Here is a 21,685-nt window from a genome sequence, read left to right as displayed (position 1 = left end):
AGTTTCTATCATACTTGATTCCCAAAGAAATTAAAAAAGTTAAAACCATCCAAAAGATTTTCAGTTTTTGTTCAACTTCTCCTAGAATGTCTGTGGTCGTCTTTAACCCTTTCATGCCTAAGCCTATTTATGACATTTGTAGCCAGATTCAGAGAGAGATACGCCGTCGTAACTCTGAATCTGCGCCGTCGTAAATTTAAGTGTATTCTCAAATTGAGATACACTTAAATGTAGCCAAGATACGACCGTGGGCGCCGTCGTATCTTAGCTGTCTATTTAGGCCGGCCGCTAGGGGCGTGTACGCTGATTCACGCCGAGAATGCGTAAATCCGCGAGATACGCCTATTCACGAACGTACGCTTGCCCGTCGCAGTAAAGATACGCCGTTTACGTAAGGCGTTTTCAGGCCTAAAGATATTCCACCAAAAAGATGGCGCAGCCAATGTTAAGTATGGACGTCGGAACCGCGTTGAATTACATTTTTTTTACGTCGTTTGCGTAAGTCGTCCGTGAATGGGGCTGGGCGTAATTTACGTTCACGTCGAAACCAATAAGTCTTTGCGGCGTAATTTGGAGCATGCGCACTGGGATATGTCCACGGACGGCGCATGCGCCGTTCGTTAAAAACGTCAATCACGTCGGGTCACGATTCATTAGCATAAAACACGCCCCCCTTTTCACAATTTGAATTAGGAGCGCTTAGGCCGGCTTTTTCCGGCGTAACGCTACTCCTGCTATATGAGGCATAGCCAATTTTAAGTATGGACGTCGTTCTCGCGTCGAATTTTGAAAATTTTACGTTGTTTGCGTAAGTCATTTGCGAATAGGGCTTTGCATAAATTACGTTCCCGTCTAAAGCATTGACTATTTGCGACGTGATTAGGAGCATGCGCACTGGGATACGTTCACGGACGGCGCATGCGCAGTTCGTTAGAGACGTCATTTACGTGGGGTCATGTTTTATTTACATAAAACATGCCCACCTCTTCTCAATTTGAATTTGGTGCGCTTACGCCGACAGATTTACGCTACGCCGCTGTAACTTAGGGCGCTGGTTCTTTGTGAATCCAGACCCAGCCTCACTAAGTTACGGCGCAGTAGCGTATCTCAGATACGCTACGCCTGCACAAACTTACGGCGGGCTTTCTGAATCTAGCCCTTTGTATTTTAGTGGTTTGCCTGGAGTTCAGCTTTAAAATGAACGTAGGTCTAAAACCAAGGCTTTTTAGGACTAATACATCACTTAATAGAACTGCAATACTGTATATGTGAGGGATGCACATTACTGAAAATGTGTTTCCCGGGTTCATGGATCTCTTACCAGATTTTGCTCACACAGGCCACGGAACTGCTGGAATTTCTGTGACATCAGAAGCTGGGCACTGCCGACAGCACTGAGAAGCTTCCCGATCACTGCAAGGAAGAGGCAGGCGTTAGTATAAACAAACTGTAAACATTTCCGAAATAATTCATCTAGTCTTTCCATGTGGGCTGCTGGCAAATGATCCCTTGTAGCATCCAATTAGCATCCAGCCCATCTAACCCGAGGCCAGGGCTGCATTGGCAAATACATCTAGGATTTAACTACTTGGGCCATCTCTGCATTAGCATTAGAATGGATCTCAGTGTGCTAAAGTTGTGGCCAATTCGCACCTTTTTTGTGGAAAAGAGATTTTATCAGCTTGCGTAAGCTTAAAAGCCAACTCCATTTTCATGAGAAAAAAAATGTGCAAAAAACAAACAAAAAAAAAACCCTGTAGCATATACAATTGCGACACAAGTCATATTGTAATTGAATGTTCTTAACCACGTCAGCCCTGGAGGATTTGGCTGCCCAATGACCAGGTCATTTTTTGCGATTCAGCACTGCGTCGTTTTAACCGACAATTGCGCGGTCGTGCGACATTGCACCCAAACAAAATTGACGTCCTTTTTTTCCCGCACAAATGGAGCTTTCTTTTGGTGGTATTTGATCACCTCTGCATTTTGTGCTAAAAAAACAAAAAAGAGCGACAATTTTGAAGAAAAAAAAAACAATATTATTTTACTATTTACTATAATAAATTTCCTCGAAAAATACATAAAAAAACAAAAAAACTTCTTTCTCAGTTTATGTATTCTTCTACATATTTTTAGTAAAAAAAAAAAAAAAAAATGGCAATATATTGATTTGTAGACGCTATGGCCCAGATTCAAAGAGAGCGGGCGCACATTACGCCGCCGTAGCGCAAACAATATATGCTACGCCAACGCAGCGCAGAGAGACAAGCATGGAATTCACCAAGCCAGTGCTCCCAACGCTGCACTGGGTTTCAAAGGCGTACGCCGGCGTAGGTGGAAGTGGGCGTGAGCCATGCAAATGAGGCGTGACCCCATGCAAATGATGGGCCGAGCGCCAGACAGATACGTATCAGGAACTGCGCATGCGCCGAGATGTGGACGCATCCCCCTGCGCATGCTCACAACCACGTCGGAACAACTGCCTAAACTACGCCGGATCACTGCGTACGGCGTGAACGTAACCTACGCCCAGCCAGACACGTCCAACGTAAAATACGCCGGCTTGTGTTCCCTGGTGCAGACCTTTGTATGTCTGCTGCTGGGTTACACCTCCTTTATGGGGAATAACTTTACGCCGGATGTACAACTTACGCGCACTGCGGCGGCTCACGTGTGTTCGTGAATCGCCGTATTTCACTCATTTGCATATTTGAATGGCTAATCAACGGGAGCGCCACCATGCGTCCAGCCTAAATGTGTGCCCACCCTATGCCGCTTAGGCAAGTTACGTCGGCGGGGTGAAGCCTGTTTTTAGGCGCATCTTAGTTTGTAGGTCCGGCGCACAGATACGACGGCGCACATTTGCACTTACGTCGGCATATCTTGTTATACGTGGGCTTATCTTGTTATACGTCGGCGTAAGTGCTTTGTGAATACGGGCCTATAAGTTTTGCGCAAACCAAATAGGGGATAGTTTTATGGCATTTTTATTATAATTTTTATTAGTAATGGCGGCGATCAGCAATTTTTATCATGACATTATGGCGGACACATCGGACACTTTTGATGCTATTTTGGAAACACTGTCATTTATACAGCGATCAGTGCTATAAAAATGCACTGGTAACTGGTGAATGACACTGGCAGGGAAGGGGTTAAACACTAGGGAGCGATGAAGAGGTTAAAGCGGGGGTTCACCCTATTAAAAAAAAAAAAATTTTTTTTTTATTCTAGCATAAAATTCGGCATCGTAGCGCGAGCTACAGTATGCCGGTCTTACATTTTTTATCCCCGTACTCACTGTTTAATCCTACCTAGACGATTCCGACTGCCCGCGGGGAATGGGCGTTCCAATCCAGACGGAAAGTGATTGACGGCCGGCTCTGGCGCGTCACGCTTCTCCGGAAATAGCCGAAATAGGCTTGGCTCTTCACGGCGCCTGCGCATAGCCTGTGCGCAGGCGCCGTGAAGAGCCGAGACCTACTCCGGCTGTCTTCGGGGAGCGTGACGTGCCAGAGTCGGCCGTCAATCACCCTCCCTCTTGCTAGGAACGCCCATTCCCCGTGGCAGACGGAATCGTCTAGGTACGATTAAACAGTGAGTACGGGGATAAAAAATGTAAGACCGGCATACTGTAGCTCGCGCTACGATGCCGAATTGTATGCTGAAATGTTGTTCAGCAGGGTGAACCACCGCTTTAAGTGTGTCCTAGGGAGTCACTGTGGGGGGGTTGGGCTACAAGTGACACGACATTGATCACTGCTCCCGATGACAGGGAGCAGTAGATCAGTGTCCTGTCACTAGGCAGAACAGGGTAATGCCTTGTTTACATAGGCATTTCTCCATTCTGCAGCTCCGTGACACGATCGCGCCACCCAGCGAACATCGAGTTGGTGGGTCCAGCGGGCACAGAGCATGCGTCCGCACGGCGGCAAATTCAAAGCAACGTACAGGTACGTTGCTTTGCGCAGCCGCGCCATTGTGCCGACGTACATCAGCGCTAGCCGGTCGGCAAGTGGCTAGTTATGGCCACGATTGGGAAGGCAGGTAAATTAGGAGAAAATTTCGATTAATAAGGAATAAATACTTGTAAATCCTCATTAAATATTATATAGTGTATATCTTTACATCATTATAGGGAGTCGATTGGAGCTTCTATCAGGAAAAGATTACAGTATACCCCCTGTGATCTATACTAGCAGAGCTGTAACTTCCTAAGACATCATACTGAACCATCGTTACAACTGGTTGCTCCAGTGATCACATACCCAGGAGACACTCTAATTGGTCCCCAGTGACAGAGCAGGATTTTCCTCTGTCAAGTGCAGGGCACTGGAGGGAGTGGACGTGTTTGGAAATATCTCAGAGGCTTAAAGAACATGTAACCCATAATCAAACGACAGCTTGTTTGCCAAAGCAACACGTATCATTAACAGCCGTCGTGTCTTTTTGTTACTAAAATACTGTTATCATTCCTTTGTTGCCTACCAACACTGCCAATCCCCTGCAGTCTCTTTGCAGCCACTTCCTTCCTACATGATGGCTGCATGAGATTTCTCAGGGTGGGGTTCCTGGTTTTAACTATGCCGGTGTACTGAGTGTTGGCACGGCCGCTCAGGGTCTCCATTGTGAGCCTGTATGACAATGCAGGTGCAAAATTGGGAGACAGGGCTTTGTTACCCTGCAATGTCAGCACCCAAAGCCGATCTGTCCCTCGGTTCTTGGGTGCTGCTGCCACCATCTTTGGTAAGGGAATCAGGAAGTGAAGCCTTTGGTTCCCTACTGCACATGCACGAGTTGCGCTGCACGATCTGAATGGTCCCTGCTGTCTTCTGGGACCTGTGTGTCTCCCAGAAGACAGCAGGGGGGGTGGAGGAGGCGCTGGTCATGGCGTACATATCAATGGATATCTATGCTCGAAAGTGGGAGAAAATACCTGTATTAGACAGGTATCTGCTCCCCCCCCGAAAGGTGCCAAATGTGACACCGAAAGGGGGGAGGGATCCAAAAAGCAGAAGTTCCATTTTTGGGTGGAACTCCGCTTTAAGCACACGATTAGAGCCTAAAGCTAGCTTCAAAAATGGTGGGCTCGTGGGTGCAGAGCACTGCGCCCTGAGCCCACCCAGTTGTGTGACATTAGCAAATTATTATTCGATAATCTTAAGCCGTGTACACACGATCGGTCAAAACCAATGAAAACAGACTAAAGGACTGTTTCGTCGGTCCAAAACGATCGTGTGTGGGCCCCATCGGTCAGTTATCCTTCGGCCCAAAAAAATAGAACTTGCTTTAAAATTTAACCGATGGACGCCTAACCGATAGGTCAAAACCGATCGTTAGTATGCAAAAGCATCGGTCAAAAGGCCGCGCATGCACAGAATCAAGTTGACGCATGCTTGGAAGCATTGAACTTCATTTTTTTCAGCACGTCGTGTGTTTTACGTCACCGCGTTCTGACACGATCGTTTTTTTAACCGATGGTGTGTAGGCACATCAGACCATCAGTCAGCTTCATTGGTTAACCGATGAAACGGTCCTTCAGTCCGTTTTCATCGGTTTTGACCGATCGTGTGAACGCGGCCTCAATGTTTCTCCTCTCGGCCAATCAGGAAGCGGCTCCGGAGTCCTAAGACCTGAATGGCCACGAGTCCTAAGTCGTAATTGGCCAGGAGGAGAAGCGACCGCCAGGACTCGCCGGGGAAAGCCCCGACCTGGCGGGTGGTCTGGCGGTCAATGGGAGAGCGAAGCGGCGATCGACCGAGACGGAGGGGATGGGGGAAACGGCGACCCATTAAGAGAAGGAGGGGACGGTTGGTGGTGTGGCTGGCTGGGCGGGGGGTGCCCCCCAAGAAAATGGAGCATCAGCCTCTACTGGTGATCCGGTCTCTCCTGTTTTGGACTACAAATGCCTTCCCTTCTCCTCATCTTCAGTACAGAGGGTTGGGTTGCTTTGTACATCAGAGACGTTGGCTGCAAATATGGAGGACATTTTTTGTGATTTCAGTTTAGGTCAGGGATATGCAATTAGCGGACCTCCAGCTGTTTCAAAACTACAAGTCCCATCATGCCTCTGCCTCTGGATGTCATGCTTAAAGCGGGAGTTCACCCAATTCGTTTTTTTTTTCTATTTTCCCCTTAGATTCCTGCTCGTTTGGTCTAGGGGAATCGGCTATTTGTTTTAAAATATGATCCGTACTTACCCGTTTTCGAGATGCATCTTCTCCGTCGCTTCCGGGTATGGGTCTTCGGGAGCGGGCGTTCCTTCTTGATTGACAGTCTTCCGAGAGGCTTCCGACGGTCGCATCCATCGCGTCACTCGTAGCCGAAAGAAGCCGAACATCGGTGCGGCTCTATACTGCGCCTGCGCACCGACGTTCGGCTTCTTTCGGAAAATCGTGACGCGATGGATGCGACCGTCGGAAGCCTCTCGGAAGACTGTCAATCAAGAAGGAACGCCCAGTCCCGCAGCCCATACCCGGAAGCGACGGAGAGGATGCATCTCGTAAACGGTAAGTACAGCTCATATTTTAAAACATCTAGCCGATTCCCCTAGACAAAACGAGCATCCATCTAGGGGAAAAAAGTAATATATACGGGTGAACCTCCGCTTTAAGGCTGTCAGAGTCTTGCTATGCCTCATGGGAATTGTAGTTCTGCAACAGCTGGAGGTCCGCTAATTGCATATCCTTGGTAGGTGGTTCACAAGAACACTGGAATTCTAAAAGGGTCCACTGGCATTTTATGTACCTTCAAAATATGTACTTGGCGTTAAAAAAAAAAGCTGCAAACACATCTTGGGACCGGTAAATTGCAATGTATTACATTTTTGTTCTTGGGATACATTAAAGCAGCAGGTCAGCAAGTAATTGGTTGCTTTTCCTACAGAACAACTACCTCCAGAAGTTTTACCAGTAAACTTATTTCTCTACTTCTCAGCACTACACTAATTGAATGAAGAATATGCAGCACATGAAGGAGCAGTTGGTGAATAATTTAGCCAGTTTATTTTTGTTTCTGGTCATTTGTAATAGCCCAGAACATTGTGTCGCATTCTATAAATAATGAGAAGCGGAATACAAAAAAAGGGTGGTTACCAATCTGGTGTCCATTATTTACTGTAATTGCTTTTCTTTATTGTTGGGAATGTGTATGGATTTTAGATTAGCAAGAAAAAAAATGATCGCAACAAAAGACGATTAACCAGCTGTGCACAGTAGACACCCAAAAAATAAATACAAAAATAAATATATTTTTTTTTAATTAAAAAAACAAACTTCATCAAAGCACACATTTTGTATAGTACACCCTACCCTGTCCTTCCACCCCATTTCCACTTCCCCCACATCTGTTGGCAATTCCCCACCATCATAATCATAACTAGGAGGGGCTGTGTAAATGCAGTAGTTATAATAGCAGCTGCAAAATTTAAAATAAACTAAATAAATAAAGACAAAGGGCCAGATTCAGAAAGGACTTACGATGGCGCAGCGCCATGTACGCCGTCGTAAGTCCTAATCTGGCCCGTCGTATCTATGCGACCGATTCTTAGAATCAGTTACGCATAGATATCCTTTAGATCCGACAGGTGTAAGTCTCTTATGCCGTCGGATATAAACTGCAATTTTTTTTCCCCGCTAGGTGGCGCTTCCCTTGATTTATGCAAATTAGCTAGATACGCGAATTCCCAAACGTACGCGCGGCCGACGCAGTAAAGTTACGACGTTTGTGTTAGGCTTTTCCCGGCGTATAGTTGCCCCTGCTATATGAGGCGCAGCCAATGTTAAGTATGGCCGTCGTTCCGGCGTCAAAATTTAAAAAAGTTACGTCGTTTGCGTAAGTCGTCCGTGAATGGGGCTGGACGTCATTTACGTTCACGTCGAAACCAATGACGTCCTTGCGACGTCATTTGGAGCAATGCGCACTGGGATATTTTAGGGACAGCCCATGCGCAGTTCGTTGGGCGCGGGGACGCGCTTCATTTAAATGATACACGCCCCCTACCCGCCGAATTTGAATTCCGCCGGGTGATTTACGCTACGCCGCCGCAACTTTACAGGCAAGTGCTTTGTGAATAAAGCACTTGCCTGAAAAACTTGCGGCGACGTAACGTAAATCGGATACGTTACGCCGCCGCACAGATACGCCCGCTGTACCTGAATCTGGCCCCTACTGTGTTTAGAAACACCGCACAGAGGTGGGATAGACACAATGTAATATTTTTGTCATTTATTTTATCTACTTTGTTTCAAATAACTGCAGATCAAAGTAATGAACTTCCATCTCCATATGATGATGTCAGGTAAAGCAACCCGACAAGTTAAAACAAAACAAAATAAAAAAATACTAAAATGTATTAATATTTTAGAAGTTAATTATTTAAACCCTTAAAGGAACACTAAAAGGCAATTTTTATTTTTAAATAACAAACATGTTATACTTGCCTCCACTGTGCAGCTCGTTTTGCACAGAGTGGCCCGAAACTGGTCTTCTGGGGTCCCTCAGCAGCTGTTTCGGCTTTTCCCCGCAAGAATTATACACCTTTGATAATTTTTTTAGACATTAAGACAGGGCTTGACAAATTTGCTTGGAATCTAGGAGCCAGCTAAAAGTGTTAGGAGCCAGGAACGCGCCCCGTCCAGCCGAGCTTGCGCCCAGTAGCGCCCGCATATGAAAGCGGTGTTCAAACCACACATGTGAGGTATCGCCGCGATTGGTAGAGCGAGAGCAATAATAATAGCCCTAGACCTCCTCTGTAACTCAAAACATGCAACCTATAGAATTTTTTAAATGGAGATTTTAAAGGGTAAAAGTTTGTTGCCATTCCATGAGCGGACGCAATTTTGAAGTGTGACATGTTGGGTATCAATTTACTCGGCGTAACATTATCTTTCACAATATAAAACAAAATGGGCTACTTTAAGGGGGTCTTATTTTTTTTATTAAAAAAAAGTTTTATTTTCCCCCCAAAAAAGTGTGCTTGAAAAACCGCTGCGCAAATACGGTGTGACAGAAAGTATTGCAACGACCGCCATTTTATTCTCTAGGGTGTTAGAATAAAATATATTATATATATATATATATATATATATATAATATGTTTGGGGGTTCCAATTAGAGGGAAGGGGATGGCAGTGAAAACAGACAGAGGAAGCTCCATTAGCATTGCTGGTTGTCTTGTCATACCAACGGCCACCACAAGATGGCGCCAGATCACAGAAGGAAGCATAGGCCTGCAGAAGGCCGCGGCCACAATTACCGGCCGGCTTAGGCCCGACGGGGGAGGTGGGGGCGCATGGAGACACAGGATACCCCAGCTTTGCCGCCCCACGTCGCTAATTCTAGTCGCAATTGCGACCTGGCGCCCGGGGGTTTGTCGAACCCTGCGTTAAGATGCTTTAAGTGAATTTCCACCTTTGCAGAAAATTTGGGATAACGCCAACTTTACATTTTTGTAATCCCACAAATAAGATTATGGTTGTGCATGGCAGCAAAATGGACTGAAATAGCAATTTTGGGTGGAGTTGACCATGCAGATATTGTAATCCCCAAATCAATGAAAAAACGAAATTTAACCACATTTTGGATCGTGCATTTTTCCCTCCCATTCCCTGTCCTGGCAAACCCCAAGTGAAGAACTCCAAAACGGTAATTGGTTCCACTGTGCTGGAGGACAATGACCCTCACACGATCAGATGGAATTGTACATACCTTCTTCACAAAGGCTGTTGTCACCAGTCTCCTTCTGCATCTGTTTGCACCAGCCCTCAAGTCTTTCTGTCTCAGCCTGCAAGAGCTTCAGGAACCAATGTCCATCCCTGCGGCAAGCTCCTGTCTGGGCTGGCTCTGAAGAAGGGGGGGAGGCTGCAGAGTCCAGCCAGGGGTCAGGAGGAGGAAGGGCAGATGCCTCCATTTCCCCACCATCTCCATAGGAGAGGTGCTTTTTAGGGAGGGGTACTGGAGGGCCTGGTGTAGGCTGGCGGGGCGGCGGGCAGTCCGGAACACTCTTGTCAGACGAATTGCTGGGCTCCTGGGTGTCAGAGTCCGTTTCTTGCTTGGATGTCATGCTGCTGGAGCGGCTATTCCTGTTCAGGAGATAAAAATAAGATCTGAGTGTCTGCAGAGGGAGAGATCTATAATATCAAGCAACAGCACTGTCTAAATGTTCAGGAATCAGTGCTGAAATTTACTTTCATACTCTTTGAGTAAGCCACCTGCCTCTATAGTAATAGAAAAAAAAAGTGGAAAATTAGATACAAAATGGCTAATTAAAAGGAAAATAGAATGGAAGCCCACAATCGTGTCTGGGACCTATGGCATCTCCAGGAGGACCCACCTTGAACCAGTACATAGGCCACTATGACGGCACCTCTCTTTCTCTGACCTGTGTTACCGTATTTGCCGGCGTATAAGACGACCCCCTAATTTTCCAGGAAAAATTTTGGTTTTGGGATATACTCGCCATATAAAACTACCCCCTTCCTACTAGTCTTTCTGGAAGCTGAGGGGTAGCCAGAACCGCTGACAGAAACAGGCTTTTTTCAAATCTCACTGTGCCATTACATTACATGCCCCCACTGTGCCATCACTTGCCCCCCACTGTGCCATCACTTGCCCCCCACTGTGCCATCACTTGCCCCCCACTGTGCCATCACTTGCCCCCCACTGTGCCATCAATTGCCCCCCACTGTGCCATCAATTGCCCCCCACTGTGACATCACTTTCCCCCCACTGTCCCATCACTCACGTTTTGCTGATTTTGACTTCCAGGCCGGTGACAGTCTCCGTCTGCTGCGAGCGTCCATGATTTGAAAGCTGCGCCTTCCCCTCAGACTGTCCTGTGATAGGCGGAACACAAATTTTCCCAGCAGCGCCTCTGTTCTGTGTTACGACCATCACGGACGTCCTCTCGTCCGAGGATGAGAAGGCATCTGTGATAGGAGGAACACAGAACAGAGGCGCTGCTGGGAAAATTTGTGTTCCGCCTATCACAGGACACTCTGAGGAGGAGCGGCTTTTAAATCATGTACGCTCGCAGCAGACGGAGACTGTCACCGGCGTATAAGACGACCCTCGACTTTGGATGAATTTTTTTGCATCCAAAAAGTCGTCTTATACGCCGGAAAATACGGTACTTATGTTTTATTTTACACTATAATACTTTCATGTCAATGATAATACACAATGTCACAGTGTTCCACTAGCAATTTTGCTCTAGCAATATATTCCCTAGTTATATTGTATGCGATTACCATACCTTGCGCCTATTTTTATATTTTTTTCTAAGCAGGTGCCATCTATGAACATTGTGTTTTTTCATATCTTTGTATGTTCTTTTTAGTTTTTACTACAATAAAAAAAAAATGCTATTTAAAAAAAAAAAAAAAGGGTGAAGAGCTCTTCTTCCATGAAAAATGTTTCCAAGTTTCTTTATTTATTGGATTAAAAAAAAAAAAAAAGGTACCTTAGGCCCCGTACACATGAGAGGATATCCCCTGGAAACGGTCCGCAGGATTTGGATCTGATGGCTGTACTCACCATCAGATCGAAATCCACGCGGAATACATCCGCGGTGACGTGTCGCGCCGCGACGATGACGCGGCGACGCTGGAAGGTAAATACTTCCACGCATGTGTCGAATCATTACGACGCATGCGAGGGAGGGGAGCGGACGGACTGATCCGGTGAGTCTGTACAGATGACCGGATCAGTCCGCTGGACTGGATTCCAGCGGATAGATTTTGTAGCATGCTGGGAATCCGTCGGCTGGATTTTTATCCGCCGGGAAATGTCCGCTCGGACGTACACACGACCGGATCTATCTGTTGGAACTGATCAGCGGATCAATCCCAGCGGATAGATCCGGTCGTCTGTACGAGGCCTTAGACAGAAAAAAGTAAGAATTGAACTATTGCAGTGCGGGGGGAGCCCCACTGAAAAAAAGTTTTGCAATTTCCCCAGAGTTCAGTTTAAAAATTGAATATTTTTTTATCCCTTATAATAGCACTAAAGTGTGCAAAAAAAATATTTCATTTTAAATAGAATACAGTGGAACCTTGGATTACAAGCATAATCCGTTCCAGGAGAATGCTTGTAATCCAAAGCACTCGCATATCAAAGTGAGTTTCCCCATAGATCTCAATGGAAACGAAAATAATTTGTTCCTCATTGACTTCAATGGCATGCAATACCGCATGTGGCCAGAGGTGTGGGGCGCCAGAGAGCCTCAAAAATACTTGGGGACACCTCGGCTGATCTCAGAAACCGTGGGAAAGCCCAGAGTATTTCCAAACAGCTCCGAACCCTTTCGAGTGTCACCAGCGCGCCCACGCACCTCTGGCCAAATGCTGTACTGCACACCCCCATTAGCTTAAATTCTGCTCGTTTTGCGAGACAACACTTGCAAACCGAGTCAGAAATTGAAAAAAAAAAAAGGTGCTCGTCTTTCAAAATGCTCGTTAACCACATTACTCCTAAACCAAGGTGCCACTGTACATAATAAAATAATTTAATAAAAGTGACCCAACCCCCGTGCAAAGATGAACGCACACGTAGGACGTGCACGCATATGAAAATATTGATCGCATGACGCGTTAGGTATAAGCATTAATGTCAGTGATAGTGAGAGTGACAGTAATAATTTTAGCATCAGACCTCCCGTGTAACTCTAAACTAGTTACCTGTAAAGTCTTTTAAAGCGCTGCCGATGGAGATTTTTTTTTTTTTTTTTAACTACAGTAATTTGTCACCATTCCATGGGCGTTCACAGTTTTAAAGCAAGACATGCATCTATTTATTTCTATATCTATTTGTTTGTATCCATTTACATTTATATTTTACCAAAAAATGCGGCTCGTATCAGGGGTCCGGTGCGTCCCCGTTCTCGGTTTCCGGGGCGAATCAGGCCCGAATTTTAGCCTGAATTCGGAACCTGAAAACCGAGCCAAAGACGCACAATGCCTAAAGTGCATTTTTTCCCCAAAAATTGTGTTTGAAAGCCCACTGAGCAAAAATCAAAACAAAAGAAAAAAAAAAACCTTAACATAGGGTTTGACAAATTTGCTTGGAAATCTAGGAGCCAGCTGAAAAAGTTAGGAGCCAGAAAATGCGCCCCGTCCTGCCGAGCTCGCGCACAGAAGCAAACACATATGTGAGTAGCGCCCGCATATGTAAACGGTATTCAAACCACACGTGAGGTATCGCCGCGATCGTTAGAGCGAGAGCAATAATTCTAGCCCTAGACCTCCTCTGTAACTCAAAACATGCAACCTGTAGATTTTTTTAAACGTCGCCTATGGAGATTTTAAAGGGTAAAAGTTTGTCGGCATTCCACGAGCAGACGCAATTTTGAAGCGTGACATGTTGGGTATCAATTTACTCGGCGTAACATTATCTTTCACAATATAAAAAAAAAATTGGGATAACTTTAATGTTTTTATTAAAAAAAGTGTATTTTTTCCCCAAAAAAGTGCGCTTGTAAGACCGCTGCGCAAATACGGTGTGACAGAAAGTATTGCAACGATCGCCATTTTATTCTCTAGGGTGTTAGAATAAAAAATATATATATAATGTTTGGGGGTTCTAATTAGAAGGAAGGAGATGGCAGTGAAAATAGTGAAAAATTACACACATTATAATTGCTGCAAGGCCAATGTAATGTAATGCCAACGGCCACCACCAGATGGCACCAGCTCACAGAAGCTTCCGAAGAGCTTGGGACTTCACAAGGCCGCAAAGCCGTGGCCTCAATTACCGTCCGTCGCGGACCTGCCGCGGTGGGGGCGCATGGAGACACAAGGATCCTGTGCCTCCGTGCGCCCCCACCTCCCCCGCTGCGTGATCGCGGCGGCCGGTAACTGAGGCCGCGGCTTCGCGGCCTTGTATGCTGCAAAGGCGCGGCCTCAATTACTGGCAGGCGCCAGGTCACAATTTATTGTCGCCAATGCGACCTGGCGCCCGGATATTGTCGACCCCTGTCTTAACACACACCATTTTATTCTCCAGGGTCTAAGCAAAAAAATAAAATGGAGTAATGTTTGAGGGTTCTATGTAATGTTTTAGCAAAAATAAATCCAGATTTTTGCATATATGTGAGAAATGTCAGAATTGGGCTGGGTGGCAAGTAGTTGCAAAATTCTGACCCCAGAGCGGTTTTAAAGTAGGCAAGATCTTTTCTCCCTTTGAAGACTCATTTGTAGATCATCCACAAATCCAAGCGAATCGCACACCACATAGCCGCTATCTGTTAACTTGTGTTACAGAGTCATTAGGCTCAATTCGCAAAGCTTTAACACAAAAGATAAGGATCTTTATTTTAGCCATGTGTCTGTAATTTTCAAAGCTCATCAGACTAAGCTGAAAATAACTGTCACTCTTTACAAAACAAAGCCCCTTATCATCGAGTGTTAGATTTGTGAATGAAGCCTATTTTGTACAATCATTCCATGGTCCTATAGATGACTTACCTCCACTCCTCTTCCACCTGGACCCCAATGGACTGAAATCTGGCAGGAGGGGGCGGCTCAGGAATAGGCACTGGTTGTATACTATCCACCTGATGTAAAGAAAATTGCACTGAGCAGGTTATATACAAACACAGAATGTACTACTACTAACAGTCTAAAAGTATGACAACTCCAAGTCAATACGGGTAGGCTAGTCTTAATCCTGGGTCACACTAGTGCGATGCGGGAAACCCTGCGATTCGGTGCTGGTTCCCGCATTACACCTGAATCGCACAGTGGTTCACACCAACATCTGCGAACCGCTCAATGTAAAAGTTAATGATGCCCCCAGATCGGTTCGCAGTTTGCTGTGTGACTTGTCAAATAGTGCAGGAATCGGATCGCATAGGTATGAACACCCATGCTATCCGATTCCAGTGAAAAAAAAAAAGGGTACTGCACCATTTTGGTGCAAATGCGATGCGATTTTAGCCACACAGTTTGTGTGGCTGAATTCGCATTGCACAGACTTCACGCGTGATCTGCACAGCAATGCGGTGCAAATCTCATGCGATGTCTGTGATTGCACAAGGGCGAACCCAGCCTTACACAATACATCATTGCAATGATCATTAATAGTTACATACAGTGTACCTGAAATAAATGCAAGGCATACTACACTGCCTCACAATGAAGTGTATGCGCTTTTGTTGTATCAGAGCGGGGCGTATGGGCAATCAGTGTCCACTCAGTTTCTGCAGAGCAGACATGGACAACCCCCGCTCTGCTCTATGGGTGGCTGGGAGTAAACGGACTCCATTTCTATTGGGCTAAACTTAAGCAGAGGCAGTCCTCTTCCATTTTTTAGCAGGCCTGATTGGACTCAGAAGTAGGCGGGTGTAAATGGACACAAGTCTGTTTATACTCGCCGGTCCATAGGAATGCTATGATCGGATTGCCCGTGTGAAAGGACCCATATCCTAACAGATAGAGAGGGGGGGAGGAGAATTTCATTTTTGCCTAAAGTTGGTCTTTAGAGTGGTAGTAAACTATATTCTTTAACTAGTACCTACAGGTAAGCTTACCATCAGGCTTACCTGTAGGTACAATGAGATATTCATATCAGCAATAGCCAATGATGTCACCCACACATGCTCTGCATTCAGGGCGTGCTGTAAAATGCAGAGCGCTGTTGCAGTTGCTGTGGCTCCCATGTGCATGCGCAGGAGTGACGTCATTGCAGCCCCGGCCGTTCATACAACTGGAGCCTGCAAACCCTGATGGAAGACCAGGTGAAGATGAAAGTGCATGGGGACCTGTGACAGCGCAGCACTGGAGGGCTCCGTGGGCAGGTAAGTCTGTCAAAATGTGCTAGTATGTGCCTCTATGGAGTGGCAGATGTAAAGGGACACGTGTCTGTCTATAACTGCTGACATCCAATCTGATTCAATAAAAAACAGACGGATTGGTATCCATTCTCCATCCGTCTGGCTGATCGGATGGCAGTCAGGTGTAACTGTACAGGTGGTCTGTTTACACCCAACGGCCCATAGAGGAGAGCAGTCCGTGTCTGGGTCCGCTTTGAATAAGCAGAGCGGACAAAGACCATCCATCCGCCTGGAGAGATTCCACATTGAGCAAGCGGACGAAGTCTGCCCCATGTGGAAGAAGCCTTACATAATTAGTATTTTCTTTCTTTTGGTCATTTAATAACATTGATATCCAGTGCTGCCCTGTGCCCTCTGCAGCATTCTACTAACCACTGTCATCGTCCTGCCCAGGGAGACTCCATGAACTAGAAAGAAACTCCCTCCTTTTGGAGAAAATGAGAGGTAGAGGTATTTTTTATTACCGATATACATCCTATCCTAAAGGGACAATGCTGCTCCTCCATAGATACAGTACAGTGAGTGAGCGTTGCCACCCTAGGACAGGAAGTGTTTTACTAGCGGGATAATCATGTGAAAATAAAGGTTGCCACATCTAAGGACCAGTAATCGGCAATATATAAAAAATGATTGTTTTAAGGTTCAGACATACTCAAAGAAACACTGAAATAATTCCTGGAAATGAACATTGGAACGGCAGTTGGAAACAATCCAGTGACTCTGCAGGCACCTTAGGACCATTAACAAGCAATAGTTCAAGTGAGGAATGCATTGTCTCACAACCATGGCCCTCGTCTGAAGAGCTGGCTAACAATACTAAAAGGGAAGATCTAAATGTGGGGCGCAAAACATTTATTATCAGAAAAAAAATTACAACATAGTGAAGCGTCAACATTTCTAACATTAAAGGGGTTGTAAAGGTACAATTTTTTTTCCTAAATATCTTCCTTTACCTTAGTGCAGTCCTCCTTCACTTACCTCATCCTTCCATTTTGCTTTTAAATGTCCTTATTTCGTCTGAGAAATCCTCACTTCCTGTTCTTCTGTCTGTAACTCCACACAGTAATGCAAGGCTTTCTCCCTGGTGTGGAGTGTCATGCTCGACCCCCTCCCTTGGGCTACAGGAGAGTCAGGACGCCCACTAACACACAGATCCTTTCTCTATCTGCAATGTAGGCCAAGGGAGGGGGCGACCACGACACTCCACACCAGGGAGAAAGCCTTGCATTACTGTGTGGAGTTACAGACAGAAGAACAGGAAGTGAGGATTTCTCAGAAGAAATAAGGACATTTAAAAGCAAAATGGAAGGATGAGGTAAGTGAAGGAGGACTGCACTAAGGTAAAGGAAGCTATTTAGGAAAATTGTACCTTTACAACCCCTTTTAAATACCAGCTATTCTAGGAAAAAAAAATTCGTAAGGTAATGCATACTTTTCTCACCTGAATTCCAATGGAGGATAGCTTGCGTTTAGGGAGGGGGTCTGGGGCACGAGGCTCTTCTCTGACAATTTTTACGGCTGCATTTTTTGGGGGGACTTCAGGAGGGATTTGCCGGATGGGGGTCGGGGGGCCAATACGGGTAACACTGGGTGCCCGGGTACTCTCAAGACTCTCAGTGGATGTGCTGAGCCCCGACTGGCTGTTGCCTTCACTCTGCCCCTCCTGTGCATCCAGGTAAGAGTCCTGGGCAGACTCTGTACTACTTTGTACAGTCACAGATATAAAGGGTTTGGAGGTGGTGCGAGGGGGCACCGGCGGGGGGGTCTTCTTGTAACCCACCAGACAAGAGGAGCCTGCGGAAAGAAAAGAACAAGACGAGTTAATGTGGGCAGTAATCAGAGACATCGTCTACACACTACAATACAACGGTGCAGTTCAAAACAAACCAACGACCTCTCCTAGAAATTCAGGGACAACTGTAGCAAATATGTAACCAACTCTCCAGTCCTACATTTGACCATGAAACATACTACTCTAGAGGTTATGCCTGTAGAGAGCTGCGATTTCCATCTACAAAGGACTGTACCTGAATATGGTGCGGATTTATACAAAGTTCTCATGGATGCATTAGACAAAGTATGAACAGGAGACCTTTTCCTGCCAACGTACACTTGTACGGAGTTGTGGTTCACCTTCTATTTAACCCCTCCCCACCCATTGTCCCCTTTAACTGGGCTATTACCCCTGGGTGGCCGAAAGGTGTCCCAGATCATGTGACCACTGAGATTGTCTGTCTTTGAGCCTCTTTGACAGCTCGGTCTCCATGCTGGGAGCTCACAGCGAGCGCGTTCTCAGCACCAAAACACCTGCTACCCATGGACACATATGTGTGGCTTGTAGACCTTAAAGCCCACCCTCTTTGCCACTGCAAACCTGCATTACATGGATGGCAAGAAGTTAAAATGAACTTCACACTGTCCCGCTTTGATAAGGTTTGTATAGTCTATAGTAGGGTTGTCCAGATACCGATACCAGTATCGGTATCGGGACCGATACCGAGTATTTGCGGGAGTACTCGTGCAAATACCCCTGATACCTAAATAGAATACTTTCCCCCCCCCCCCCCCCCGCCGCCGCATCGAGGGACATGGCTAGAGGGACATTGCTGCATATGTGAGGGACATGGCTAGAGGGACATTGCTGCATATGTGAGGGACATGGCTGCATATGTGAGGGACATGGCTAGAGGGACATGGCTGCATATGTGAGGGACATGGCTAGAGGGACATTGCTGCATATGTGAGGGACATGGCTAGAGGGACATTGCTGCATATGTGAGGGACATGGCTAGAGGGACATTGCTGCATATGTGAGGGACATGGCTAGAGGGACATTGCTGCATATGTGAGGGACATGGCTGCATATGTGAGGGACATGGCTAGAGGGACATGGCTGCATATGTGGGGGACATGGCTGCATTTGGGGACACATTTAAAAAAAGTATCGGTATTCGGTATCGGCGACTACTTGAAAAAAAGTATCGGTACTTGTACTCGGTCCTAAAAAAGTGGTATCGGGACAACCCTAGTCTATAGGGACAAAATTGTTGTGGAATCGCACCAAAGTAGAATAGGAACCGTTTCCAAAAATACTCTGTGCCGAGTCACACTGATGTAATGTGATGTAAATGGGCACCATTGAAAACGATTTTATTTGCTTGGGTGCAACCAACTTTTTACAACTACATTTTTTTTTTTTTATTTAAGGCAGAGTTCCATTCCACTTACGCTCATTTGTTTCCTCTTCTGGGAGCCACAGTCGTGGCTGTTGTCACAGCTTGGCTTTCTCCTTTCTCCCAGCCGCTGAGCAAGTAAGAGATATGAGCGGAGTCTCGCGCATGCGCAGTAGGGTTTCCGGCGTGAAGACATAAGGCTACACTGCCGGGTTCCCTTACCTACAATGGCGCCTAAGCACCCGACAGCTGATGGAAACATCAGCTGCGGCGCCAGCATCGCTGGACTCCAGGACAGGCAAGTGTCCTGTTATTAAAAGCCAGAAGCTACAGTATGTGTAGCTGCTGGCTTTTAATTTTTGCAGCGGTGGGCGGACCTCCCACTGCTATGGGACAAAAAGTCCCATATGTGATGATGTTTTGGGTGACAGGTTCTCTTTAATGAGACATGTAGGGTCTTTTAGACCCTGTATGTCTCCCCTGTGCTCCACTAAAAATAATGCAATGCAGATTGCACTGCATTACATTCTTTCCCGGCCACGGTGGCCAAAAATGGAACCTCCGCTTTTCGGAACCCTCCGGTGTCACATTTGGCACCTTTCAGGGGGAGGGGGGTGCAGATCCCTGTCTAAGACAGGGATGTGCACCCACTTCATGGAATACACTACTGCGACAGCCACGCCCCTACCCCAGCCCCCGCTGCCTTCTGGGAAACACACTGGGGTAGATTCAGGTAGCAATTACGCCTGCGTATCCATAGATACGCAGCGTAATTGCTAAGTAGCGTCGGCGTATCGACTTTCTGTATTCAGAAAGCCCGATACGCCCACTGTAGCCTAAGATATGACTGGCATAAGGCTCTTATGCCGTCGTATCTTAGGCTGCATTCTGACGCTGGCCGCTAGGTGGCATTCCCGTAGTGGTCAGCGTAGAGTATGCAAATTGCATACTCATGCCGATTCACAAACGTACGCGCGCCCGGCGTTCGAGTTGTACGTCGTTTGCGTACGGCGCTTCCGTCGTAAGGCTGCTCCTGCTATTAGGAGGCGCAGCCAATGCTAAGTATGGACGTCGTTCCCCCTTGCGTTTTTCGAAATTTGCGTCGTTTGCGTAAGTGGATCGTGAATAGCGCTGGACGCCATTTACGTTCCCGTCGAAGCAAATGCACTTCGGGAAAGTTTCCCGACGGAGCATGCGCACTACGTTCGGCGCGGGAACGCGCCTAATTTAAATGATCCACGCCCCCTACGGGATCATTTAAATTACACGCGCTTAAGCCGGCCACTTTTACGAAACGCCCCCGCAAATTACAGAGCAAATGCTTTGTGAATGAAGCGTAGCTCAAGTAATTTACGGAGGCGTAGCGTAAAAACGGTACGCTGCACCTTCGTAGTAGTGCGCGCCCCTACCTGAATCCACCCCACTGTTCCCAGGAGAGAGCGGGGACCAGTGACGGCGCACCGCGCTACTCGCGCATGCGCAGTAATGAAACCGGGCAGTGAAGCCACAACGCTTCACTTCCCCATTCCCTCACCGAGGATGGCAGCTGGTGCAGCCAAGGGACTAGCGATTGCTCATCTTCTGCTGCCGACAAAGCGGGCACGCTGTACAGGTAAATGTCCATATTTTAAAAGTCAGCAGCTGCAGTATTTGTAGCTGCTGACTTTAAAAAAAAAAAAAAAAAAAAAAAAAAAATACAATTCGGCAGAACCTCCACTTTAACGATTAGCACAGTTTTTCCAAACTTCCCAAAATACTAAATGGCCGCTTAGAACTTGAATTTTACATTGAAATCCCTAGACTGAGTTCCAACGACAGACACAGAAAATTCAGAGACATACATGGATTAAGGTCTGTAAAGCACTTGGCATACCTAGACATGAGTGCAATAAAAAGACAGTTTTAATATCCCTATAAGGTTCAGCGCAGGAAGAAGCCAAGTCCCTCTATGAATGATGACACATGCGGGAGAATATACACTTAGTGGAAAAACTGAAGCATGCAGCAGCAGAGGAAAAGACTGTACGGGTGGAAGATTTGGATTCCTGAAATTACTTCTCGGAATGCCACGCTGACTTGAAGAATGTGCGCGCACCAGTCACACGCCGCAGCTAAACGTATAATTACACAAGCACAGGCAATAATCAAAACAGACAGCAAGCTATACAGCTAGTGACAATGTCATACAACATACCAGAGTGTGTGCATAGCAGACACATAGTATTACATTCCGCATAGTGCACATATGCAGACACCCAGCACAGACACTTGCAGGGATTAGTGTCTGACTCTGTATCCTGATTGCTTCCCTTGATGTCTGACCTACATTTCCTTCTCTCATCAGTCGGTGACATATCCAGGCCTAGCGATTCAGCTCGCAGCAACAACGCGACTCCGCTTGCTCGCTCCACTTCAATTCGTGCTAAAAAAACATCACAGTCTGAGATTCTGGCACAATTAATATACTAGAACATCACGGGAAGAGAATCAGGCCTGGTCTCGGGCAGCAAACCATACTGAGCCATAAATGGAAGCAAACCCGTCTTCTGAAAATGCACGTCCTTTGGCTTTCTCCATAGATGCCAACTGTCCCGGATTTGCTGGGACAGTCCCGCATCTAGAGGTTTGTCCCGATGAAGCTGTGTCCCAGGTTGCATCCTGAGATCAAAGCATCACCCTTATT

General features: G+C 46.4%; 1 protein-coding gene across 4 annotated transcripts in view; it reads right to left on the bottom strand.

Annotated features, from left to right (window-relative positions):
• Positions 1–21,685, bottom strand: part of DLGAP4 (DLG associated protein 4) — a 248,170-nt gene that overhangs the window by 20,356 nt on the left and 206,129 nt on the right. For 3 of the 4 annotated variants that reach the window (XM_040330514.1, XM_040330516.1, XM_040330515.1), the window contains exons 7-10: positions 17,262–17,623; positions 14,463–14,551; positions 9,709–10,082; positions 1,322–1,413 (exon numbers count right to left, since the gene is read on the bottom strand). In XM_040330514.1, coding sequence (XP_040186448.1) covers positions 1,322–1,413; positions 9,709–10,082; positions 14,463–14,551; positions 17,262–17,623 — 917 coding nt within the window. The remainder of the gene's footprint in view (positions 1–1,321; positions 1,414–9,708; positions 10,083–14,462; positions 14,552–17,261; positions 17,624–21,685) is intronic. The other variant, XM_040330517.1, reaches the window with a different exon arrangement.

This window comes from Rana temporaria, chromosome 12 (assembly GCF_905171775.1).
Source record: "Rana temporaria chromosome 12, aRanTem1.1, whole genome shotgun sequence".
NCBI classification, from domain to species: Eukaryota; Metazoa; Chordata; class Amphibia; order Anura; family Ranidae; genus Rana; species Rana temporaria.
Note: the sequence above shows the minus strand (reverse complement) of the source record. Positions and strands in the feature narration are given on the sequence as shown.